Genomic DNA, 27,532 nt, shown 5'->3' on the forward strand with positions numbered 1-27,532 from the left:
TACTCCACTATATGTGCACGTGCATGCTTATAAATACCTATTACATGACTGCAAAATGTATACTTAGAGAATAAAAATGAAATAAATGTAATATAAAAAAATACATCAATAATTATTTATTATTAAGAAATTTTAAATTCATATATTTGTTACAATTTAGTTTTTGTATATTTTGTGTACCTGTTGGACTAATATTACTATAATATATTACTATAATTATTATAATATATACCAGACTAATATTATATCTGAAACATTGACTAATGTACGGATGGAGCAACAAATACTTTTACTGTTACTACTACTATTCGTTATAATTTATTATTATGAAAATTTTTTGTTTCAATTATTGTAATTATAGTGAAACGATAAAAAATGACTATAAATATCTTTTATCCATTCTTATCGAATTATTATCAATTTTCTGTCAACTTATTTAACTTAGTTTAAATTATCTATATTTTTTATCTATATTATTTAAATGAAATATTCTATTCAATTGATCTCTAAAGATATAAAATAATGCATGAAACAAGCTCAGGTCGCGTAATAAAATAATCATAAACTTATGCATGCATCTAGTGATTAAATCAGAATGTTTGTATAATTTATGAAATAACTCGTACCATATTTAATCGATTCGTTTATAATTAAGAAGGCAGTTTATTTAGTTCGATTAATTCAATCTAGTACGTTAGTTTAGCATAACGATGAAGCCAAAATTCGTTTGGTGGTGGAAAATTATCAAACAATATTTAACAAATTGTACTATCCACGGTGTTAAATATCTTGTGAACGATCAGCTTTCGTATATAGAAAGGTAAACGCGTCTATTTAAAAATTGTTATTTATAAAAATCACAATTGACAGTATTAACATGTACCGATGCAATGTTTTAAGTTTCCCTTCTTTTTTTATGTAGATTGAAAATTTATAATATGAGATATACAATTAATATAGTGGGTTAGAAATAATTTTAACTAAATAATGACGAAGAAACTTTACATTTTCGCAACTAATTTACAGATTATTTTGGCTAATTTTTTGTGTACTGTCTTGGTACGGTTGTGCAAATATGATTAAGGATGTAGTGAGAAATTATATTCAATATCCTGTTGCTTTAACTACCGAGACGACATATGTTGATTGGCAGACACCCTTTCCTACGGTTGCTTTTTGCATTACTTCCACTTCCGCCATTAAAAAATATTTCAAAAGGTACGTTAAAATTTTAGTTTAAGAAATATTTTGTCATTTTACATTATGATTAAAATTTAATTACAGGAAATTTGTATTACTATTAAACAATTTAAAATATTATTATATTTGAAATCGTAATTATTTATATTATGGATTAAAATAGAAAAAATTTGTTATTTTCTAAATGATACCTGTCCTTTTTTTAAGAAACCCGGGATTGTTCACCAATTATTCCAACCCGAATTTCCTCCGTGCATCGACGGAAGATCTTTTGTCTCTTTATCAAGAGGTGAATGATTATTAATTTTCTTGCAGTTAGATATATCACATTTATCGAGCGCTAAAGTTGAAATACTGCAAATATGTATCTCTCTACCTTTATTTATCATAGATGCGTGTTCCTTGCGAAGAATTTTTAGCGGAATGCACGTGGAACAACGTAAAATTCGACTGCTGCACTGAATTTCAGGAACTGAGGAAAACTGGCGTGGGATATTGCATCGCGATGAATACGTTCCATTTGAAACCCGGCGTACATTTCTTCGTGAATCGCACTGTGAAGTACGGTGATCTTATTATCGATATTCGATTAGATGCAAAGATGAAGAGATATCTTTTCGCTGGATTTACAGTTCGTACTTATTTTGTTTAATAATATTTATGGTATATTCAGTTAACTGGATCACTTTTTAATTAAAAACTAGTATAATTATAGAATTAGAACTTAATGAAAACAAATTAATTTTAATTGGGTCGATTTTAGTCTTTGTAGATATAAACATGATATACTTAATTTTTAATAAAAACAGCATTAAAAATAGATTTACAGATAAAAAATTGTTATATCTAATACTATCTGAGTGGCGACTTAACTCGCCCTACTTAAAAGGTTACTTAACAAGTTAATTAATTTAATGTTAATTTTATTTAAAAAATCTTAGCTATAATTCGGTCATTAATTTAATACTTAAACAAGCAAATCACTTCCTCACGTGTTTTTGGAAGAGTAAACAATAGAGGGAACAATATTGGGTGAAAAATATTCCAAAAGGAAGTATTAATCAGGGAGTTACAGTTATCCTTAAAGAAATACGACAGCGCGTAATTAAGGTTTTTTTAAAAATCAAAGCAAATGTATAAACAAGAATTTAAAGTATCTAAACATGGTCTGATCTTTTGATAAAATGTTCCCTGTGCATTACAGTTAGCTTCATCAAATTGATCAAATTTGATCCTTCTTATATCCTCGAGACAATTAGTTAAAGGTTTGCGTCATTTAAAATTTAATACTAATCAAATTTGTTTCATCAAAAGTAGTTTTTAATTATAAGTTCAATGCACAAAAAGGTACGTATTACGTTATAAATCAAACTAGAGAGCCTATTATAAATTACTATAGTGGTTTTACTGTGATACTGTTTTAAAATAAAAAGAAAAGGAATACTCGATACAAAAATTATACACTTACAGGTACATCTTTTGAATAATTTGAAGTTACCAATGCTTAACAATGTGGGGATGGACGAGATACGTATAAAAGCCGGAAAAACGACCCGAGTCGAGTTCATAATGAAAGACACGTTCAACGAGGTTGGCGTGAAGAATGTTGCTGCTGAGCACAGGGGCTGTCGGTTTCGCGACGAAATACGAGCGAACAATCTATTTAACATTTACAGTAGCGACTCGTGCTATCTGGAAGTACGTCAATCTTTCTTTTTCGTCGTAACTACACCGATGTGTTTTCGAATATGCAATAATCCTTGCCCATTGTTGGCCGACGGAGCATGATTTATAGTCTTATGTCGGCACTAATAAATTAAGTGGTATTTATCGTTAGGTAATTATAGAACGAATGATAAAGCTCTGCGGGTGCGTGAATTTTTATTATCTCGTACCCCAAGGGGCAAGAGCTTGCAACGGCACCGAGACGGTCTGCACAATAGCCAATAAAACGAATATCGACTTGCAATCGCTCAAAGACGAAGGATGTCTTCCGGATTGCGAAGGGACTTTGTTGCTCTTGTACGAATCCTATAAAAATATTATGCTCGCATAGAAAGTTTTGCATCAGATAGTATAGTTCCCTTTATTTTATGTATGAACACGTTTGAACGCACTTGTGGAGTTGAAGAAAGGCATTAATTGAAAGACAATTAGCGTAGAATATCTTGAAAATATTAAAATATCCTAAGATCGCTTGTATCGTACAATGTAGCACTCATTCTTTTGAAAAGAATTATTTTATCTCTTCTAAGCACTATATTGGACACAAAATATCTCTTAATTTGTATTTGTTTACAAATTAATTTATAATGTGCTTTTAAGTATAAGTGGTATTTTGTATTGCAGAAATCGATTGGAACCTTCTGAATATGATACTCCGAGTCAAATGTATGCACGACTTCATTTTACCTTGCTATCACATCCAACGGTGCGTTATCGTCGATATGTGGTTAATGATCTTTTAGATGTTATAGGTAAACGATTAAAAATAATAATTAATAGTAACAATTATTTAGTCAATTGTAATAAAAGATTATAGAGGTAGAGGAAGAATATTTCTCGCGCATTTTTTTACAGATCTTTTCATTATCAGCGCTATTTTTATCAACTATTAAACAAGCTGTTTTTCCGACATTGACGAAGCAATTGGGAAAACATAATCACATAAATTAATGGAACATTACAACCATATAATTATGACCATACTGCCAGAATAAAAGAAAAATTTATTTTATAAAGTAACACATTTCCTCTTTGAGATAAAGATATATACAGACTGTAAAATACTCATTATTACTCATTATTATTTTCCTTGATTATCAATTGTTTGACATATGAATTCTTCTACTGTGATTACCATGTAGGTAAATTTTTATTTTTGATATTTGTATGGACATAAAGCTATAATGGAGAAGTTAGTATTCATTATATTACAATAACCAAACAAATTTGACTTTATATTTGTAATAAGCTTTTCTGATATTTCAAATATTATTATATGTTTCTAAAATTTGTCAATGTCTGAAACATCTTGTACCATATTATCTTACAACGTTACGTTATCTAATTGTTTGTTATTTTTAGTTTCTGTTGGAAGTGCAGTTAGTCTCTTCATGGGTGCCAGTATCTTAAGCATCTTCGAATTACCGTATTGGTTATTCATTCGTCGAGACAGAATAGCGTAAAATCCAAATCTTCAGGAATTAAAGTACTAGAACGTGGACAAAGAACGATTTATGCGATCGTGTCAGTTATTGCTTTTTTTAGCGTTAAAGTTAGCTGTTGCACAGGCTTAGCATGCGTAATAGAATGAAGAAACAGAGCAAACATTACGATGTTTACACGTACTCGATAGTAGCGTAATCCGAATCATGTGGCGCACAGATCTTTCGTCTCGTTGCAGCTTTATCTCAGCAGTGATTGTCGGTAAATATACACGCCAAAAAACAGGTACAAGTACCTTGTTATAAATTCATCATAGATACCTACGGTCTAAAAAGGAAAGCAGCTTATAGTTGATGCTTATATAAAGAGGATCAGTCGTTACGATAGTTACTTCCTCAACCATGTCAAAATCAGAGCTGGAAGTTCGAATCGCACCAGAATACTCGATCAGCGGACAACATCTATCTAATGTGGATGTTTATCAAAATTTGTTCACCCTTCAAGACGTACAAGCTTTAGTGAAACATGCAACAGGCAGTGACACAGTGGTACACAAATTCTTCTTGAGATCATATACTGATGGGAAGCTCGGATTTTTGGGATCACATCAGAAGCTCAGTGTGGAAGTCAAAACCGCAAATGGAAGAGATATCCTGTCCTTCTTCGTTAAAGTCGTGCCATACGATGTACCCAGTCAAGCTGAATACGTGCTTGATAAATGTGTCTTTCTAAAGGAGAAAATTTTCTATCGTGACATATTTCCTCAACTATATCATGAGTATAAAGATGAACCATGGACTGCAACTTGTTTCTTGGTCAAGGAGAATCTCTTGGTATTTGAAGATTTAGGTGTTAAAGGCTATTCGTTGAGGAATAGGTTATTCGACAAAGAGCTCATTGTATCCAGTTTAACATCCATTGCCAGAATGCATGCATCCTCTCTGTTAGTGGAAGCACGTCTTGGAAAGTCTCTGAACAAAATGTATCCACATGCTTTCGTTGAGAATGCTTTCTCTCAGACTGGTAAGACTAGAATGTGGTTTGAAGTAAGTGTGAATGCCATAGTTGCTGTAGCTAAACACCTTGGTCTGGATGCTAGTTTGGTACCAAAAGCTTGTGAAGAAGTATATGCAGCCTTAGAAATGTCAGCTACAAAAAGAAATGTTATTAGTCACGGAGATTTATGGGGGAATAATTTGATGTTCAGTAACACAGTACCTCCCAAGTGTTTTTTGGTAGATTTCCAGCTAATAAGATATTCTCCTCTGGCGCACGACGTGGTACAATTATTGTATCTTTGCGCTGATCGTGATTTTAGAGGAAAGTGGGAAGAGGCTATGCTGAAGCATTACTATAGTGTGTTGTGTGAAACATTGACCTCAGCAAAATCAGTTTCTGTGAAAGTTCCATCTTGGTCAGAATTAGTCGAAGGGATGGAAGAGCAGAGATTATGTGCTCTAATTACTGCAGCTATATATTTCCAGACTGTGTTATTGGATGAAAAAGTAGGCGCAGAAATTATGAATAATTCTGACAGTTATCATGAGTTTGAATTCGTAAATAGAAACGAAACAGTGCTTAAAATAATGAAAATTGATCCGGTATATAGGAAACGATTATCAGAAACTGTTACTGAATTGGTCGAGTTCAGTTTCCGATTAGATAAATTACCAAAACCGACATAACGTTATGAAATTTCTTATTACATAATAACAAGTTTTCTTACTCACACTTTATGACAAGTTTTTTTGTTCTAAAATACAAATCAGATTGTATTAATTAATTGTTGCATGGTGTTCCACTGTATGTACATTATTTATATATGGACATTGTTTACAATAAAGTAATATCATAAATAGAATTTATGAAATAAAAGCTGTTATTTCTTATTTTTCAATAATTCATTAAAAATCTATAATCACTATTTTTTTGCCAATTATTTTATAAACAATTTCTCTTTCGTATATCGTAGAAATAAAAATCTTTACACTAGATTATAAATATTTTCGGATGGAAAAGCTGGTTCAGGATTATCATCTATCAATTGTTGTTCAATTTCCTCTCGATCTGGAAGTATAGTCTTAAGGAAAGACCAATTGTGATCGACAAGTTGTACTTTCGTCTCATCGACATTATCGTTTTCAGCTACAGGTGGGGATTCACGATTTTTCGGTCGTGATAGTTCTTCTTCGCTTTCCTCTGACTCTTCGTCATTCTGCATTGTTTCATCCCTAAGCAAATCAAAATGAAAAGCATGTAATTTGTCCAAAATCAACCAACTAGTAAGTTATCATTTCAAGGCTATTACTTGAAGATTTATTATTTAAAGCTTTAAGTAGTTTTAATTTCTGAATTATAATAGTTCACTACCAAGCATTTCTCACAATTAGACTGTGGATCTTAATGCTATTTTATATTCCTATGAATATAGTTAACTTAATAGAGTTTTATTTGACTTACTAATTACTATAACGACTACTTACTTTGAAAATTTTATATACTTTTATTATTGTTGTTCTTTTAAATTTCACAATAAATGTGTAAACGTATCCATACAGTATACATATAATTTATTAATTACAATGTTTTATTAAATTACCTTTCGATTCTATCGTCAGTTGATTGAGTTTTTGACACAGATGACGAGAGCAGAGATGTGATGAATGATGCACAAAGCATATTCATGGGCGGTAATGTGTGGGCTGAGACGCTGAGAAGCTGAAAGGTATAATTAATATTATCTTAAATATCGAAATTCACGCAGTTTTTAATACATTCAAAATGTGCTTAATATCTTTTTGAAAAAAAACAAATAAATAAATAAAATACTCCTTTTAAATAAAAATGTTTGTTTACCTAGATAAAAATAAACAACGAATTAAAGAGGATAAAGAAAGAAACAAGAAGAAAACATTTCAAGTAAGGAGCTAACTATAATTGGGAAAGATACGTATGATATTTGACGTGCGTTTACTTCTTCGGTAATACTTGTGACGCTCGCGACATCCGATTAGTTAATTAGTCTTAAGGCTGACGCAGGCACACCCCCGAACGAAAATTTCTGCAATTCCTGCAATCTTCTACTTCAGATCTAGGTTGACGCGTCTCTTACAACCTACACGAATATTCTTCTCGGTATACACCAGTTTTCGCCAGAAAGTTGCTAGAAAAGACGCATGTTTCATCAAGCAAAACACAAGCGATAATACCGAGAAACATACACTATCTATATTTAGTATCTTAATAGAGTATTTCATAGAGTTTCCCTTTTCATCGATTACCATTGAGATGTCTACTATAGTTGCACGACATTTAGTATTTTGTATGATATTATTTCATAGAGTTTCCTTTAATTAACCCTTACTGGGATATTCCCTGCATATAATATACAAAATTCTTTAAATTGCAATATTAAAATGTTAGCCAAATTAACGATAAATAATTAACATTTATTATATTAAAAATACGAAGAGCTTAACACGTTACTGTTAAAGTATTATCCTATCTTTAGAGTTACACAATCTTTTTTACTACCAGTGTTTTTAAGCTCATAAGATATACGTATAAGTAGTACTTTTTAAATAGCTGCATCGATGCTACGTACGCGTCACCGAATCTGCAAATATCAACAAATGTATTAAGCATATAAATTGACAGGGCTATTATCTTAACGAAATTAAAATCGAAACATGTAAATGGATCAAAGGTGCATTTAATTAGGAAGGTCAATTTGTCGACGTGTGACGTCCTCATGGATTTTGACGAAACCTTTTTTAATTACCTTGTTGTGATGTGCGTATAACGAGAAAAATAATAAAAACAGTGGGACCTCTATGACCTTGACAAAATAAAATACCGTCTTAGTCAACAATACGGCTTACTCTGTCTTATGGAATGGAGATAGATCTTTAAACTTTAAAGTGTTGAGCTTTGTTGACACTATGAGCGTTATCGCTGTAGTATTGGCTAGGCTATATATTTTTCTGGCGGTTGAGTCGCTTCGCAAGACGACTTGCCAAATCGATTCACATATTGATAACTTTTGAACCAATGGATTCCTAAACTGAAAACCGTTGCATTTCGCTTTTGTTCATCGAGTACCATTAGAAAATAGAAAAAAATGTTAAACAGCGATGCCCCGAAGAGAGGTTTAACTACAAACGTCGTTTTATTTTTTCCAAGGTCATTGCGATCGGACCGCTTGTTTTTATTAGATTTCTCGTTATATACGCGCTACAACAAGGTAATTAAAAAAGATCTCGTCAAAATTCACGAGGGCGTCATACATCGGCAGATTCACCGGGAAGAAACAATGCCGCTGTGCAAGTTTACGGGAGAATGGCGACCAGTTTAAAACAATCTAACAAGATTAGATAGAATACCCGTCTCGATATACACCTACACATGAGAGGAATACGATTTTATTAATAGGTAACGTAACAATATCAGGACAGCCCCCGCGAGAGATAAGACTTTGTTCCTAGCTTCGCCAACAGGTTCGTCCTGACCTGGTTTTACCGGAACATTTGCAAACAATTCCGAAGCGACGTTGAAAACCATCGTTCTCCATTGTGCATCGTAACGAGAATGAATAAAGGCTCGTACTGTCGAAAGTTTTGATTCTTCAACGGCTGTTGGAACTTTGCTTTCCAGTTCGTTAATCTTTCCGAAGAATCGGAAACTTATTACACATATGTGAAGCTCCGCTCCGACTGGTGCACGCTGTGATCTATCATTTTTGTCAGAGCAAATGTGGCCGCAGACAGAGAGACATTAAGAGAAAGTTAAAGATAAATTATTGATACCGAATGAATTAATAAATTGGAATAAATAGAGATACGAAACTTATGTAACGATATACTAAGCTGTTTAATATTATAAGCAGCGGGTGTTTTAAATTAGATTAATATAGTCCATCAGGATGGATTTAGAAATATGAAATTAAATTATTTCGCACGTCTAAAATTAAATTGTCGATATTAGTAAAACCGTGAGAATATATATAGCAATGATAGGAAATAATATAAAATTATTATTACCGAAGAAAGAAATTGTTTTGTAATTTAGAAAAACACTAGGGTTCGTGTTTGATTTCTTGTTATGCATTTCTAGAAAAGTATAGAACGCAACGTAACATAAATAAGGAACAGTCATCAGGTGGTTCATAAGCAATTAACTCCACTATTCCACAGAATTGACGCAATATGCAAGAAAGCTGTGAGCTAGCGGATATCCGTGTACTGTGAATCTTGAGCAACGACGTAGACCTACCTAATCAATCAATAGCTATGAGATGTTTTGTGTCCGCTTTTATACGTCTTCAAAACTGAAACGCTCCTAAGCACGTTTCAAAATATCTTTATGATTATTTCGAAAAATATAGAAAATATGCTTAACACATTATTTGGAAAAAATGAAACAGAAGGATATCTCTGATAAATATGAAAAATTTAAATAGCTAAAACTATATGAATAGTGAAAATAGTTTTTCCTCTTTAAAACAATCATTTAAAAACGTTTAGTTCTCCGCAAACAAACTGATATCTTGCAATAGATTATCTCAATAAACGTTAAATAATAAGGCGTATAGGTCTCTGAACGATCTTGTAGAATTAATTATCTGCTGTGTCCGTGTTCTCCATAACGCCATCATTAGCGGATCATGCGGCCTTAAGGACCGCAGAAACTCATGTGATGATCTTTAATTTGCTTAGCCTCCAGACACTAAAGGCGTTCTCCAAATGGGGCAAGATTTTACTTTTAGACAAGCTGATATTATCGCGTTCATTTAAATGATCACACGCAGACCGACATCGTATACGAGACAGTTCAAACGAGTTTCTCTTTCTCTTTCTCTCTCGTCTACTTGTTGTACCAGCTTGGTCACGATAAGGGAAACTCGGTCTATTGATTTTACATTGGCCTTAAAGCGATGAAATTTTGTAGCGGTACACGTGGACATCCCTTCTTGAGACCGATCTCCATTGTTCCTTGGAATGTTTGCGTGTGAACGTGATATCAAACGGTCAGTTTATTTCTGAATTTCGCCTCTATCATCACCCTGTTGGCCAATTACAAATTTCTTATCATCCTGAAGCAGAAGTGAACGAGTGAGACCAAATATTATTTCTATTTCTTTTCTTCGCCTTTATCTCCTCTATAATTATTTCACAAAAAGATACCAATATGTTCGTTGTGATTTCCAATGTTTTGAGGTCTTTGAAAGAATTCTTCAATGTGTTAGGTGTTTAAAGTTGAGATTTTTGAAAGAATTAATCAGCCTGCAATTTTAGCACGTACTTGGACGATTTCCGGGAAGATCGAGACGATTCCTTGAGTGACGCGTGCCGAAGGTTTTTCCGTCGAAGACAATGCCCTAGGTCAGAGGGACAACTGGAACGCCGTGAGAGGGTGGGAGTGCGGAGAAGTAGCTCCTATATTAAATCATGGCGAGGCCACTTCCCAAAGTCAGTTCTACGTTGAACGCTCAGCCAAGAAACTCTTCATTGGTGACTCTTTTTCCATCGTTTTATCGAGCAACACATTATCAACTCTTCTTCTACTTTACTGTGAAGATATCCTTGTGAACAGTGTCTTGTATTCTTCAATACAATCAAGTATAAAGTAAAAGAAGAAAATAAAAGGTAAATTTAAACAGAAGAGATCAGGATCTTGATATTCTGCAATTTGTTTGATATTCTTCATTGAAAGTAATTTTTGGACGTTTGTGATTGGCAGAATTTTTCAAATATTACACTGAAGTATCAAGCTGGTGACTACGTTCTTCAACTAAATTATCTCGTGTATCAAGAGAGAGTAGAAGAAGTAGCTTTCGACGTCTATCTACGACAATTTCGGGCATGAAGTTAACAGCGTGGAATTCTGTGTGCATCCTAATAGCTGTCTTCTTCTTAACGGTTGCCACGTCTGCATATCCTGCTAGCAATCCAGAGATAGTGAGTACCTCTCTTTATATACTTTCAGTGAAATTGTGTAACTTACACTTGAATAATACTGACTAGTTACTTCAACTATCTTTGATTATTTAAATTTGTTAAAGATGATACATTTATTGTGTTACTTTGATCTGTTAAACGTAATGGTATACGTCTTTCATCAGCGTTCCATCGTGGTCCATTTATCATATTTTGCATCTCGTTTTCCATTTATTTTCCTGTAGATGGTTTAATACATCAATTCTTGATATGAATCTTGTTTGAAACATAACCACGTGCTGAAAGTGGCGCGTGGGCATCTGCTTGGGGCTTTGACTCATAAAGTCGCGTTCCTCTCTGCGAATTAGGCACGTAGATGCGGTGAAAAGAACGATAAAGCGGACAAGTATAGGAAGACACGTTCGTGAGTCAGCCTATTACACAGCAACCGGTGATGTCCGTTGAATATCCAGAAACTATTAAATCAAGATGTAGTCTCTGAAAATGAAGCAGCTTTCTTCATTGCATTAATTTTTCATTGCTTCGTTATAATCTTCATTATAATTCTTGTCTTCACAAAAAGAAAAAAAAAATAATCGTTCTATCGCTTTAAAAAATGATAATTTCAAACAAGTCATGATTTTCTGGCAATCAGAAAATGTTATCGTTAGGTCGCGCGAGTTTGCATTGACAAAATGGAGCAAATAGATAAAGGGGAAACACATAATACACGTGTATGACGATAATTTTGCCTGAAATGACATAATTCGGTCATCGATATTCATATAGATACAACAAAGACTTTCTCAATTAGATATAGAGCTATAATTGAATTTCCAATTAATTTCATACGTTGACTGCCCCATTTGTTGTTAGTTTGTGTGGAATATTTCTTTTCTTTAAATAAATTTTTTTTATTTATTTTTCTTTAAATGAATTTTTTTTATCTTTTACGCAGAGTGCAGAGAAATCAATAGAAATAAATGGAATTCCGTGTTTCTCTTCTTATAAGCACGTGGGATGCATATGATAATATTGCAAGCACGAGTGGACGTTGCTCGCGAATGGTACTTATTAAATCAATCTCTTTTCTCTACTTGTATTGGTATATCTAATCAAACCGAACTGTAGGTGGTACCGTAAACAGAAATTATGCTTGTGAAAATTCCGTTCGATTATAGTTAATTCCTCCAAAGTCACAATTCCGAGATTCTATTTCACAAATATTTTTATCACAAATTTTTGTAATATTTCATAGCGATATTAAAATTGTAATATAATTGAGAAACGGAAGGATGATGTTAAATTATTTTAAGTATATCATAGTTTTAATTTTGTATAATTTTTAAATTGAATTCTAAAATTAAATTAAAAAAAGAACGTCATAATTATCAAAACAGAAATGATAAAAGTGATTTATAAATAAAATTTGCATAAAAAAGGAACATTTTAAATTGCAACTTCCTTTTATCAAAACGATTGTTCAATTTATTTATATATTTGTTTCATAGTGCACATGGTTCTTTGAGTTTTATTAAACGTTACCAATTATTTTTTTAAGATGTATAACTTGCAGGCGATCGAAAATATGCGACAGATCCCACAGTGGCACTGTCTACGCTACAGAAAATTCGATCTCGTACGCCGTTGTCGGAATTACCGTTTAGGAAGGAAACACTGACAAACACAAACTCATCGCAATCCCGTATGGACGACCGCAACGAATAAGTCACAATATTTCAAGTTTCATCGACCAGCTGTTCTAAATATTCTGCTGCAAATACTCAAACTTATATAAAAATGAAATGAGATGTGGCACGTCATAATAACACTTTGGAATTACTTATGAACTTAGTTGATAAATGGAACTTGCATAGATTTTAATTTAATTCTTCATTTTTATTTTACTCGTCTCGTTATTTACTGAAAGACTGTATTTCCAAGATTTCAAAATTTATCTTCATCTTTTAATTTGTATAAAATAGAAACGGGAAAGAAGATAGGTAAAAAGATGAAAATATCTTATGGGATTAACAGTTTCCATTTTCCTAAGATTAAAACTTCAATAAAGATTACTACATATTGTATTAAATTATTAATATTACTTGTACTTCTACGTTTCCTACTTAATTATTTATACTATATTTTACGAGAAATTGTGTATATATAAACGCTCTTTGATCTCATTGTAAAATGAGAATATGTTCTAGAATAAAATTATTTTTTCTATCACGAAATTATTTTGAGATGAATATCACCTACCTGTCGAATCACATATCCGCTAATTATAAACATAAATTGCAAAGGTGTAATTTTTTTTACTTACCTCTTTCACCATTCCTTTTCCTGTTTTCAGTTGTTCGTGCATAAATGGAGCGGGTATTTCCTTGTCTGTGGTAGTCGTGCTCGCTATTAAATTGCTAAAGGCGGTCGCAGGAACTGTTGCATTCGTAGATAAAATTTCAAGAGAAATAGTCACTTCGGATTCTGGTTCTAACGTTAATAATTCCTATTGATAAAACAATTAAATATATATAGTACATATGATCATTGTATTGGATGATTCAATAAATGTACAGATATTTTGTATCAATACGTTTTGCATACATTTGCCGTGTACGTACTTGATTAGAATCTAAAAAGAAAAGCTGCGATCTTCGTTGCCACAATCTGTATGATGAATCTCGTTTCACTTGTAAATGTGGTACAAAGGTGGCTCCCAAGATGAAACTATTATTTTCGATAAAATCTTTTCTTGTGTAGACGGGCGTTGATTTGTGGGGTGTGAATACAAACACTAAAATTAATAGATTACCTGTTATGCGAAAATAAAAATTTGGGTATTTTTTAAAGCAAGTTATATATTTACGTGAATTATCGGTCGTAAAAACAGCCATGTACGTTGATTTCGGATCCGCCGTAAGAGTTGCAATTTTTAGAGGTACACTCCATATTAACGTAAGCGACAGGATGTTCCACACCGCAATATGCTGCGTGGAAACTGCTACCACAAGATGACAAGCATCTTGTTTTCCAAATTCAATTCGCCTAGTAAAACATATATAATAATCCCAATGCTGTTCTTATGATTATTATATGGTCTATTTTTCATAAAACTTACGTCACTGGATACTGATATTGAGAGTGTGTAAGGCTACATTTAAATGTACAAGTGTCGGGAGTCCATATTGTTAGACTAGAATCGAAACCGATACCAACTAATGAACCATCAATCGAGAAACCAGCATCCGTGGCAGGCAGATTTCTGTAATCTCCTACACTATGGCACTGCCAGCTTTTATTTTTTTCTACAACAAATTTAATCTTAAAATTTAATACTACATTTCTCTTATTACAACATAACTTTTACATACTGTGTAAGGATGAAGGTTCTACAAGATGCCATAATTTGAATTTTCTATCTCTGCCTGTTGTAACTGCCAGTGTTCCCTCGTCACCGAATAACATGCACGGTTGGAAGTGCAAAGCATTCACACCGCCATCGTGAGGAAGCTCGATTGACGTATTTAATGCGAACCTAACAGGTTGACAATATAGTATCTTAAAATTTACACATCAAGAATGCATATCTTGTACTTACTGTTGTTGTTTAACGTCATACATCCAAAATTTCAGCCTTACTTCTATACATGACATTTTATCATTTCGTTCTTCAACAGTCGCCATCCACATACCATCGTGATTTATTGCTATCTTTGTAACTTCCGTGTTTATAATAACAACATTACGCTCTTGTGTTAAAAAATTTTGTGCCGTAATATTTATCTGAAAATTTATTAACAAGATAATAAACGACATAGCGTAAATTTTTTATCTGTTTTATATTACACTGTTACTCACATTATATAATAAACTTTTTGTATGAGTATTATAAAATTGAACATGTCCAGTACGACTATTTAAAACTAAACAATTCGTACGTGGATCAACAATAAGGCCAGCAGGAAATAGATCTTTAGAAGATAAGGTCACGCCCCATGTAAAATTTTGTATAACCGATGTCAATTTTCTTTGTGGATTTACAACCACGATACCTATGAATATAGATACATTTTATAAATGTACTTCACCTATCTAAAATAAATCTAAAGATTTAAATATCTAAAAATATTCATACCATTATCTAATGTAGACACGGCCACATATAAATTATCAGGAGCAATAGTAAGGTGTTTAATAGGTGCAGGTAATCGAGGAAGAAAGGATTTTTGATGTGGATTTGCTAAAACCCATTTCACTAGAACACATTCTCCTCCTCCTGTATACATGTGACCACCTACAATGTTTATGGTATATACAGTTATTGTACATGTTGAAATTTAAAAAAATATAAGAAATATATATCTTACCTGATTTACTGAATGCTATTTCTGTAACAGGTAACGTATGCCAATGATAAACTGCTGTATAAGGTCTTGTTTGAAACAAACCCTTCCATACTACGACACGACCAGTCGTATCTCCTGTGGCAACACATTCTTCTTCTGGATGTCCAGCAATGCACGTTGGTATTCTACCTGTTTTACCTGTCTTATGTCTGCGATCATGAAATACGGTGGCATTTATAAGTATTTTTTATTGAAAATTTCAGTTTGTCTTTAATGTTAAATAATTTTTCTTAAGTATAATACATACAATTTATCAACAAAATTTCTTGATGGATTCAATATATGCAAATCTACATCATGAAGGAGTGCTATTAAATTCTCACCATGATTACCAATTATATCAACATAGTATTCATGAGATTTTGTCCTGTAATAATATGTAAGAATAATATATCACATAAATAATATATAATAAGAGTTTCGTTCATAATTATCGAAGTGCAAATTTTTCTTACGATATACATGTAGACTTTGCACAAATTCCATTATCCAGATCAAATAACACTATATAAATTTTTGTGTTGCATTTGGAAATATATGTTACAAGCACTTGACGCAATTCATTTCCATTATGAGTTTTATAATTTACAATGTGAAACGTTTTTATTTTTGGCTCTATTTGAAATGTTAATTTCTGTAAAAAATATAACAATTATAGATTTATAAAAGCTTCAAAAAGGGAAATCATGATTTTATACAGCTAAAAAATACATTTAATGTCTATACCAATTTCTTTGTGATAATGCCACTTTGACAACTCCAAAAATTTAATTCTCCATTTTCTGTACAGGCAATGATCAGATTGGGATTTTCTGGATGTATTATTAATCCTGCAATTCTGTAATTTGCTGGTTCTAATTCTTTAACAAAATCTCCAGTTTGTGTACTGTAAGCTCTTATAACATGCTTCCATACTATGTATAATGTTCTGTAACGTATATGTATTACTTAATAGAAATATTAACAACTTCTTTTCCTGAATACCGTAGTCTAACATTTATAACGATATTTATTCATATAATTTCATTAATAAAATTAATGAAGTACATGTTTAGTACCATTATGTTTACAACCAGAAATTTTATATTTAAACGCCAAAAGAAATTATAATTTTTGTATATGCTGAATTAAAACTTACTCTCCATCGTGTGAAAAAACTGGCCGTTGATCAATTATACTTCCTCCACCTTTTCTCGTTACAATTAAATCGTCTACATCAATTACTTCAATATTTGTTGATTCGCGTTGCGTATTCAATTTCATCTGCATTTTTTCACTTATGTTGTATGAGACTAATATTCCTAATAATTAAACGCGATATTGTATACCCCATATATTAATGACTCAATAAGATACAAAATACAGTAAAAAATATTATATTTTGATAATTATAAACGCTTAAAACATAAATTAACCAAACTAAATGCCTATCACATGGTGCCTTCTGGTATAAAAGATCCAAATACTTAAACAAACTTCATCTTCCATTTCTGCAACTGTAATGATAAAAATACCTAAATCGATAGGTACAACTTCATTTGGAAGAATCATAGTGTATTTTTTCACAATCGTAACGACAGCCAGTAATAATCTTAACAAATGTAAAAAGGATTTATTTAATTATTTATATATTTAATATTCATAAATAAAGATATCAACTATAATAAAATATTTTAAAAGCTTGTTATTAATTTACAGACTACACATTCACTACAGCAAATGAAATTGTAGTTTAGCGACATCTGAAATACTTTATGCACGTTATAAAATGCATCGATAACTGTAGTATTTCTGTTATCGGAATCTACAGTACTCTATGTTGACATAGTAGATTCGAACCGTAGGGAATTTTCTTTATCAATAGCAGATGAATTACGCATTCATTAATTCTACTAACATAATATAATTAATCGGTTTTAAATTGAATTACTTCCTCTACCGATAAGTTTCAATTTCTTATTGTAAAAAATTGTATCTTTATAATTATACTCATATTATTGTATTCTGTATATTCGTTAAATATTAATAACGAATGTGTGATATTAATAAAAAGAAAGAAAATTGATAAAACATTAAACACAATAATATCGTTCATAATTTAACATACTCTATTCGACGAAACCTTTTTTCAAGTAACTGTTGCTTTATTCTCCCTTAACTTTACACATTATAGATAGTAACATAAGTGGGAACTTAGAAAAAGAAAAACTGATCAGGCTTCGAAGCTGCAACAATAAATAAAGCGCATGAACTTCAGCTTTGAGTGGATGGAAAACAAGTACTGCACGCGAGCAAAAATTCAAATAAAGATTTTATTGAAATATAAGGAATCTGTACCAGACAGAACTAAAATTACCGTTTAAATTTGGTACTACCGGGGTTCACATCGTATATGCCTGCGTAATCGCTGGGTTATCTTTTCACATTTTTTCCTCTCTCCTTGTGTCAGTGTGTGTGTATCTGTGTTGACTTCATCTTTTTTTTTTTTAAATCGTTATAAGTAGAATCTGAATATTTCTATAAGTACAGAAACAATATTGAAGGTACGCGCACAGTCTATCTCAAAGTCTCTAAAGCTAAAAAGGATTTTTCTCCTAGATCTGCAGTTCTGCGATTCTTACATTTACAACTTAAAGGGGTTTCTTGCTTTCTGTTTCTCTATTTACAATTACAATGAACTGAAAGGTCTAAAGCTACGCGTTTTTTCTCTCTCTCTCTTTCATTCTCATTCTTGCTCTTAAATCGCTCCGTTATCATAGAATTGTAAGTGTTCAATTATTTACAATTTTTACAGAATATTTCTCTCTCAATATACAGAGTGTATTGGTTTACATTACACAACAATTTAATAAACGTGTATTTAAAATTCCTTGCAAATGCGAATTGCAAGAAATCGCACGACCTAACTGCACACAAATAGTCCCATTTTCTTTTCTCGTTTAAAAAGATAAATCGTTATAATTCTGCTTTTCTCATGGAAATAGATCGTACATAGTCAATGAAGAAAAAAGAAAAAAAGAAGAAGAAATATTAAACATTTATTACTAATGTATCGTCGATTTATCATTTTAAATTATAGTTAATCAATTTTAATGTACGATAGAGAAGAAAAGTCTTTCGAACGAGGCTCGTTCTTTTCTCATAAAATGGGACCTATTGTGCGCATAGTCTCTAATACTATACTAAGAATGTAAAAACCAAAAAAACTTTTCTTCGTTTATATTAGTTACAATAAATAAGCAACGTATATGTATTTTTTTCCTTTTAAGATTTACGCTTATATAATTAACTGTATCACGAATTTACTGGTTCCGAAATTGGTGCACACGCGCGCCAAATATACGGTGCAGCGAAAGTTAAAAAGAAAAAGAAAGATAAAATAAAATAAAAGGAAGAGAATAGAGTTAATCTTTGAAGAAGATCAACGACATTAATTAATTACATTGTTTGTATAGAAGATCGTTAGAATTTGGTTGTACTCGATTCTCTGTTCAAGATGACCGTTTTAGAGGTAGGAACATTCCTATTTGGTGAATACACGTCGACAACCCATCTTAAAAAAATAAAATGGCGCTCTCTCAAGGATATGCATAAATATTTCTCGAAATACAAATTCGTAAGTATATATATATATATATATATCGTTGGAATTAAATGTCGCGTGTATGAAAACGTATAATACGCAGTCAGTCCTTAAATTGAAATGGAAAAAAAGGGAAATGAAAGAAAAGATACCTTTGAAGGTATAAAAAAAATGCAACATCTAACACGTTTAAACAATACTTAATCGATTCGTAACAAAAACACCGACAACCGATATAAAACATGTTATATAGATTATGAAGTTATCATGTACTATGTTGTTGATAACGTACATCGTTTTGCTTCCCTTTTTCAGCTTGTTTGTCACTGTGCATTGAACTGTATGTGTATGTGTGTAGGTCTGTTTGTGTAAGTGTGATGCTATAACAACTTGAAAAAAAAAATCAATAATGCGTTCGTGCCTCTAAAGAAATCTAAAATCTACCAACGAATGATACACCTCTTTTCTTTTCTTTTTGTGACAAAATATTACTCGCTAAGAAAAAGAGAAAAAAATGAGAGTGATATTGATCATTTAAATACAGTATAATATCATAATGCTGAGAAATACGTCATCAAGATAACATTAGTTCCTTTTTTTGTTATTCTTCTTTCTATATACTTGAAAATTCATTTTTTTCATATTTTCTTAAAACGCTTCTACGAAGCTGCTTTGATTATTCTAAAAAGGAATTAGAAAAATATTTCTTTCCAGATCTGTACTATTTTATCATAGTAAAATTTGAAATTAACTAATTTACAATGGTACTCCACCATTCTTTATCTTTTTTTTTTTCTGCAGAATTCTAATACAAGCGGAAATGCAATCAATGAGAAAATGTTATTTATCCTCTAAAATGTTTCCTTCAGATCTTTTTGCATTTTCTTTTTGTCTGATTTTGGTACAGAAAGTTTACGGTCTATCAAGCGTCTTTAAAATGTACAAGTGTATATCACGATGTGACAGCGACTCATGTACCGTTGTTCTTTCGCGTTTACTTGTCGCATAACCATAGTCTTATTATCTTTTATCCGCTGACTTACACGATAATTTTCTATTCGACACGTCGGAACTGACCGTTCGAATTTTTGTCCCCAAACAAATCCACGTCCAATTTTATGCCCACGTAACATCTTGTTCTAGGAAACTGCGAGCTGAACAATTTCTTTGTAATTACACATAACCTCGATCATCCTCTTCGCAAACACCAAAAAAGAGTCCGTTTTACTTTTTTAGAAAAAGTCCTTATACATATATATACATATATATATATGTATATATATATATATACATACATATATGTATATATATATATAGCTCGATACTGTCTATACACACACATATATAAACGTATATGTGTATATATATATATATATATATATATATATATATATATGTTCACCATTTTCGACTCTACACTTCAACGTGTGAAAATAATTTATATTTACAAGCTGGTTCAGTATTAGAAATTCGCATTAAAGCGTCCTTATTTAAAGATCGTTAATAGATATCGCTCTTTGGATCCCTTTCCCGGAAGAATCCTTTTTCAGTCTTGCACTCCCTGATGGTAACGGTCTTCAAATTTACCGTCACGTCTGTAATGAACACCTGATCGGCAACTGGATTCCGTGCGTGCCAGTAATCCGTACCAGGACTTGAAAGAGGGACATACATGTCGGTCTTTGAGATTTCTGTCTGCTTCACGCTCGATGTATTGCTACTGTTGCTATTACTGTTGTTGTTATGATTGTTGCTATTGTTATGACTATGATGCCCATTGACGACGGTTGGTAACCTGTTGTTGTTTGTATATGAATCCGTAGGGCTAGGTGACTTGTGACCGTTCGCGTCTACTGTCACAGCTCCGTTCGACTTCTCTTGTTTTTGCTCAGACAAGTGCCTCTTTTTGGTAGGCTGTTCCAGAGGCGTGTCTATCTGGGGGGAGAGAGGTGCTGGCGGTGCACGCGGCAGCGAGGGTGGAGGACCGTGAGGCACGTCAGCTTCGGCACGCTTTTTCTCTTGCACCGCTGGAGCTGGTGTCGTCGGCACTGCTGGCAGCGGTTCCTCCGGTGTCGACTTCACGCTTGACGATGACGGCCTCCTGCCGTTTACCTTGTGACTCTGCAACGTATTTACAATCATGTATTTATTATTTTAGAATTTATTTTAATTTATTCTTTATTTATTTTATTATTTTTCTTTTATTATAATATATGCTACAAATTTTTGATAGATTTCGAAATTATGGACACTTTTACGATTCATTGTATATAATTGAACACTTTGTTAATTATCTATAAATCCAAAATATAGATTAGCACTGATTAAACTCTATAAGATGAAGAGAAGAAGAAGAAGAATGAACGAATACTTACGTGATAAGAGGGAGACGTTGGATTACTCTTCAGAGGCAATAGTCGAGGTATTTTGTTTGGAGGAGGACTTCCACTACCGCTGCTTGGACTGCTCGTAGTAATGGTAACACCAATTTTTCCCGATTCTTTGCTGAGAACCTCGGCCTTTCTTTTTGTACCAGTCGGTTCTCTCCTAGGCAGTAGAGGACTGTCTATACTACTATTGGAACAATCTGAATCAACACTGAACGCGGATGCAGATAATTCTGGGGCTGTTGGAGATTCGTGCCCGTCGACGGAACTTGGAAGCGTGTCTTCGTCAGGTGCAACGGGATTTAGGCGAGGTGCGGAAGTGCTACCGGTAGTTGATTCGTCTTGACTATCTTCTCCAACTCTCTCGTCTCCGCCGGGCTCTTCCTCGACGACCAAGTTTGCCAGAACGTGTTCCTGTGAATTATAAAAATGGTTTAGTTTATTGAAATGTTTATATAATTTTAGATTAAAAATTATAAAAGAAAATATAATAATTACCTTATTCCTAAGAATGGAAATGGTTTCAATATAATTGAATGAAAGCTTAATTTTTAATAATTTCCATTTTCACACATGTAGTTAGAAACACATTTAAATGTAATATCAATAATTTAAAATTGAAAATTTGAATTAGAAAATATGCTACAGTACAGTACACAGTAATATATTATTATATTACACATATATAATTTTGCGAACATGAATTGCGAATATGAATAAATTATTTACGCTATATCTAGTATCCCTCCGCCTAGGTCTCCTTGCAGTCACATCACCACCTTTTTGACTTTCTTCGTATAATTCAATTAACCTGACGTCTAAGATGTTTTCTTCGGGTTCCCATGTGTTATGTCTATAAAAAACGAAAACGTTTACATTCATAATCTGTTTTAACGAACCTGTTAATAACTTTATCAATTGTACTTTAACTTACTTTTTGCTCCATCCTTTCCATTTTACGAAGTACTCTACTTTACCCTAGAAGAAACAGAAACCATTCATTTATAAATATAATTCATACCAATAGGAATAAAATATGGAAGTGAATCCGACAATTATACACCTCACGAAGATACAGATTCGATATTTTTAATTACTAAATAATTTTATACAGTTCAAAAATAAAGTATCTTTATTAGCGTGTTACTATTTTTATGTTATATTTTTAATAATAATTAAAATTTTTTCAATGCTACACGAAGTACTTCTAATAAACGAGTATTTTTAGTGTAATATTTTGTAGCTATATTACATGTGCAAGCATAAAAACTGGAAATTTAACTATTGTAAAATAAATGTTTATAAGAAATTCCATGGAGTACTAATATGCACAAATTATTACTCCCTTTATGTTAAGTTCGTGAATGTAGAGTAACAAAAAGTAGTATCCTAAACTTAATTCATCATCTATAAAATTATCTGATTAGTTTGCATTTAATAAATTACTATAATATATATCACTTATGATATTTGTAAAAGAGGAACGATATTAATATAATCAGTACTTAAATCAGCTCAAAATACCCAATATCATACTATCAACAAAATTACGCTGAAATGAATTACTCATAAGCCCAAAGAATTATGTATTGAAAGATAACCAAAATGCAAGAATTCTATCATATCTCCATCTAAGAGTAACTTAACGAAACATCATCCCCTAAATCGTCCCTCCATTCCCGGTACGATGCATCTACCAAAAGAAAAAAGAGAGAAACGTTTTAATAGAAACCATAAGATTTTTATAATCTCTACTGAATTATGCAATGCACATTGCACTCTTTCAAATCTTGCAGATCTGTGACATAGACGCAATGAGAAATCGAGATAAGACTATGACTACGATGTATGTTTTATCCTTTTCATATTAACATATGTACTATATGCAGATGACAATTTGTCACGAGGGCATTTGATACATAATTTTTCTAATAAGAATAATCATAAAATTTCAATATGTGATAAGAGCCAATTATATCTTCCTTCTTTTAACTCATTAAAAATCAACGTAGTGTTAACGCCATATTTTTTATATTTTCATAAAACGATAACCTTTATAATTTAACTTATTTTTTCAATAATATTGCGTTTACGCAATTTTCTTACATTATCTCACTACTTAATTCTTAATGGTTTAATATACTATATGCAGATATCATTTTGCAAGAGGATATTTGATAGATGATTAAATTTTTAATTTTTACGTAATTTTAAGAATTGTACAATTTCGATATCACATAAAAAAATAAAAAATAGATCTACAATGACTTCGACTTTATCCTCTGTTTTATTATATACAGGCATAATTTAATTTCTTATTTTTATAGAATTTTTATATAACAAACATAATAGTTATGTATTATGTATGAGTGGTTGTTTGAATTCGTCGACCGATAAAAAGACCCTTGGCGCCAGTCATCGTTGATCACGATGTCAGAATGTGGCCGATTGCAAAGATCCGTTTCGCGCGTCTGCGTCGGAACGACGGATTTTCGAATCCATCTCCGTAGGAGCGTACGGTCGATAAAACGGGCGGCGTTGACTTCCACGAGAACCGCTGATACGGCTCACCTATTGGCCGTCGGCCAACGAACGAAAGCATGCCGACCGCTCTAGGTGCGCAGCTAGTCTGACAGTTGGAAAACAATGACATAACTGTGCAGGTATAGGACACGTTGCTTTATCGCGCATGAGCCGCTCGCAGCTGAGAAATCTCGCGTGTTTTATGTCGATTTACAACGTTGCCAGCCGAGACCATGTCGTTACTCCGAAGATCACCGCCACGGTAAAAACGCATAAATTCTTGCATAAATCGCGACCGTCTTCAAACAACCATATCACAGATATTGGCGCAATAATAAATCAATCAAAATTATTGTAAGTTTAATGTGAGATCATTTGGGGAATTCTTCACTCGAAAGATGAATATCAGCGCGTTTTTAATTGAAATATCGAATTTGTAAGTTTGGACGAGAACAATATACTGTTATGTATTCACCTTCATATGATGTGAATATGATTACGAACATGTTATAATATTTCTGGCGCGAATTTTGAATGTTATGAAATTCTGATATTTTAGTTTGTGCCATCATAAGTCGTGATATAAGGAGATAAAACGATTGTCAAATGAAAATTAAAAAATTTTTTGTAAAATTAAGTTAATCAGAATTTTAAGTATATTTACAGATTTCCAATTACTATCACGTGTTATACACTATATAAATATAGTTAAGACCCATTTATCCTTTAGAAGAGAACATTGGGTTAATTAGCAAGCAATAAGTTTCATAAATTGATTAGAAATTTAGTAATCCTTCCATTTATTACAAGGTTTCATTAAGTGTTTCAATAAATTGTAGTAAATTGTAGTAAAAGTATCAATTAATAGAATTTGAATAAATTAAATGAATAATGAGTCTGAAAATTAAAAACTAAAAAGAAATTAAAAATCATCTATTTGCAGCTTCAAGAAGTATAAAATTTATTTTTCCCGAAAAGGCACGCGGTAATGCATAGATATTTAAAGGCATATTTACAATACAACGAAATAAATAAACGTAGTATTTCCTATAAAACGTTAATGTACCAATAAAACGTGCCTGTTCGAGTTCGATGAGAGATATCGAGAGCATCGTACATGATAGAAATCGCAACGGGAGGGGCAGAATTGTCGAAACGATAGAGGTGGGAAAGAGAAAGATCACGAAGAGGGGAGAAGGAACCAGCAACGACGCATAGACAAACAGATTCCATGTAGTGGCGCTATCTGTCGGTGACGGTTCGCATTTCTCTTGCTTACCCGCTTTTCCCTCTTCTTTATAATCCGTTCCGCGGCGTAAACTCTGTCACCTAGATCCATGTTTTTAATCCTTGTTTGTTAGATCCGTAATAAAAGCTGTTAATATATCCAATAAGAGAGTGGAGGGTGTCACTAAAAAACCACACTGAATAACGTAACACCATATGTACCTATACCGTAATCTGACCACGATGCTCTAATTTAATCGAGATGACACACCGTGTAAACACAATAAACACGTGTTGTCTCGTATACGAGAAGACTCGACATTGCTCGATGTTTTTCGCACTGATCGGGACTGAGTCGACCGACTGGTGATTAGAGTGGCTGCTATTTCAGCAGCGAGGCGGCAATGCGACCGATGTTTTTTGAAAGGCCAGTAGTCGCGGCAAGACCGGCGAACACGAGCGAAGTCGGCGTACACGCACGTCCCATCGGGAAGGGAATTTCAAGCGGCACAGTTTGCGCGCCGCGAGTTTCTTCTACGTGTGTTCACCTTACGGATAAATCTGCGTACGATACTTGTCGAGGAATACGAGTACGCTCGACTTGTGTGTCTCGTCTCTGAATTGGTATCGAGACTTATAGTGGTGCCTGGTGTTGGCCGGCAACACACGTTTTCTGCTTCTGCTGGTGCTGCTACTCCCTTCGTGCAAGATCGGGGTTCGTGACGTCAGTAATTCCCCCTCACCTCGTAAACACCAAACATGGCCGTCGTACGGATATACGCTGATCGAGTGCGTCCGAAACTGATGGTGAAAACTAACGTCGATATAGGCACTGGAAACTCGTGGATCCGTGTACGAAGTGCAGTAGGACGTTTTAAAGCCTCGTGAACGGCGTTGAGCCTGTCTATATACGAATATGTAAAAACTGGAGCGATCGACTCACGGCGTCTAGCACATTCTGCGGATCGAGGCCGACTAGAGCCGAGGTCTGCCGAACTCCCCTCGCAAGCTTAGTGGACTCGCCCGACCCGCTCGAGGTTAGGAGGGGAGGGGGTAACGGTAGAGAAAGAGTATCAGAAGGGGAAGGGAGAAACTCTCAACGGTACGTGCGCCGCACGTACAACGGAGAGAGAAAGATAGAGAAAGCAAAAGAAGGAGAGTGTGATTGAGTGACCGAGGACGAGAAGGGTGGGGAGAAGAGGGAGAGAAGAGCAAGCGCAATGGAGGTAGAAAAGAGAGACGGCGCGACCAGGAGCGCCGTCCTCGGAACAAGAAAGCTGCCTGCCTGCTTGCCTGCCTGCCGCCTGCCTGCCTGCTAGCCAGCCACCCCAAGTTCCCTTCTAGGTACGTGTATGCGTATATTTGTGTGAGAGACCAGTCGATGCGACGTTGCCAACTCTATTTCGTCGATAGCACCGCACCAAATGTCACTGGCGTATTACCCGATCAACTCGAGAATCGACTATGCCGTCGTTACGTTTATCACTTGTTATCACAAACGAAACGAATCGATCGATGTGTCCTTCTAGAAACACACGCGTGATTTAATCACGATGTTTCAAGCGATCGGAGTACCGCTTTTGCCGTGTCGGTTCGCGCCCACGATCTGACAACACTGTATCCTCTTGCGACGTACTGTCACACACTACATAACACTACCGCACGGCATCGCATACGATGCTTTTATAATAAACAGACGTTTTCGAACAGACTATTCGCAAAAATCGGAAACTCGCCGAAATGATAACACACGGTATCGAGTACGATCAACGTAGAATAGAACGCGTCGCAGTAAAACCGGCGGCACTGTTCGTGAAAACGTGTGCAACCTCAACGGATCCCGAAACGAGAGTGTCCTCTCCGTGCCGACGAACACATAGGGAGAGCGGTTCAGCAAAGGAAAAGGAGAGGGATACAAAAGGAGTGAGAGAGCCAGATGGGAGAACCTCTGCTCTTCTCCGTCCTTCGGCGCAAATAGCAGGATAAAAAAGCCACGACAGTGGCGCTCGATTGGTGGGATTCTCGAGGCGCTACCAACGCTTCTAACCCCGCTGAGCACGGCGACCAATCGACGAGTGGTACAGCCCACGTCCGTTCCCC

The 27,532-nt window shown here is 33.7% G+C and overlaps 5 protein-coding genes across 9 annotated transcripts in view; 3 read left to right on the top strand and 2 right to left on the bottom strand.

The window, feature by feature from the left end:
- Positions 1-485: 485 nt before the first annotated feature.
- LOC132904995 (uncharacterized) lies at positions 486-4,652 on the top strand. Its single transcript, XM_060955881.1, has 8 exons — positions 486-820; positions 1,027-1,218; positions 1,408-1,489; positions 1,592-1,831; positions 2,671-2,898; positions 3,038-3,222; positions 3,550-3,677; positions 4,288-4,652. The coding sequence occupies exons 1-8, from the start codon at positions 711-713 to the stop codon at positions 4,386-4,388; spliced, it is 1,266 nt and encodes a 421-aa protein (XP_060811864.1). The 5' UTR covers positions 486-710; the 3' UTR covers positions 4,389-4,652.
- On the top strand, positions 4,456-6,257 carry LOC132904993 (uncharacterized). The gene has a single exon (XM_060955879.1). It carries the CDS (start codon positions 4,770-4,772, stop codon positions 6,051-6,053), a length of 1,284 nt encoding a protein of 427 aa, XP_060811862.1. The 5' UTR covers positions 4,456-4,769; the 3' UTR covers positions 6,054-6,257.
- Positions 6,095-17,189, bottom strand: LOC132904987 (WD repeat-containing protein 75). 3 transcript variants are annotated; one of them, XM_060955873.1, is made up of 15 exons: positions 16,851-17,186; positions 16,439-16,640; positions 16,168-16,346; positions 15,960-16,079; positions 15,674-15,861; positions 15,442-15,600; positions 15,165-15,358; positions 14,905-15,089; positions 14,678-14,841; positions 14,425-14,611; positions 14,173-14,351; positions 13,928-14,100; positions 13,630-13,812; positions 6,968-7,086; positions 6,095-6,599 (listed from the first exon to the last, which is right to left on the bottom strand). In XM_060955873.1, exons 1-15 carry the CDS (start codon positions 16,979-16,981, stop codon positions 6,353-6,355), a joined length of 2,610 nt encoding a protein of 869 aa, XP_060811856.1. In that variant the 5' UTR covers positions 16,982-17,186; the 3' UTR covers positions 6,095-6,352. The 3 variants fall into 3 exon arrangements, 1 of the variants encoding a protein (XP_060811856.1); XR_009657712.1 differs by lacking the exon at positions 6,095-6,599 and adding an exon at positions 7,343-7,531 and having other exon boundaries at positions 7,011-7,086; positions 16,851-17,189; XR_009657713.1 differs by lacking the exon at positions 6,095-6,599 and adding an exon at positions 7,301-7,531 and having other exon boundaries at positions 7,011-7,086; positions 16,851-17,189.
- Positions 17,190-18,010: 821 nt separating this feature from the next.
- On the bottom strand, positions 18,011-27,359 carry LOC132904994 (polycomb group protein Pc). The gene is made up of 5 exons (XM_060955880.1): positions 25,485-27,359; positions 22,617-22,660; positions 22,412-22,535; positions 21,671-22,096; positions 18,011-21,416 (listed from the first exon to the last, which is right to left on the bottom strand). Exons 1-5 carry the CDS (start codon positions 25,542-25,544, stop codon positions 20,796-20,798), a joined length of 1,275 nt encoding a protein of 424 aa, XP_060811863.1. The 5' UTR covers positions 25,545-27,359; the 3' UTR covers positions 18,011-20,795.
- Positions 24,365-27,532, top strand: part of LOC132905004 (uncharacterized) — a 173,346-nt gene continuing 170,178 nt past the window's right edge. Inside the window, exon 1 of one of the 3 annotated variants that reach the window (XM_060955894.1) lies at positions 24,365-24,467. In XM_060955894.1, the coding sequence (XP_060811877.1) occupies positions 24,439-24,467 (29 nt within the window). In that variant the 5' untranslated portion in view covers positions 24,365-24,438. Of the gene's footprint in view, positions 24,468-26,662; positions 26,777-27,532 lie in introns of those variants that run through there. The other 2 variants (XR_009657714.1, XR_009657717.1) reach the window with 2 other exon arrangements.

Source organism: Bombus pascuorum, chromosome 3 (genome assembly GCF_905332965.1).
Source record: "Bombus pascuorum chromosome 3, iyBomPasc1.1, whole genome shotgun sequence".
In the NCBI taxonomy this organism is placed as follows: Eukaryota; Metazoa; Arthropoda; class Insecta; order Hymenoptera; family Apidae; genus Bombus; species Bombus pascuorum.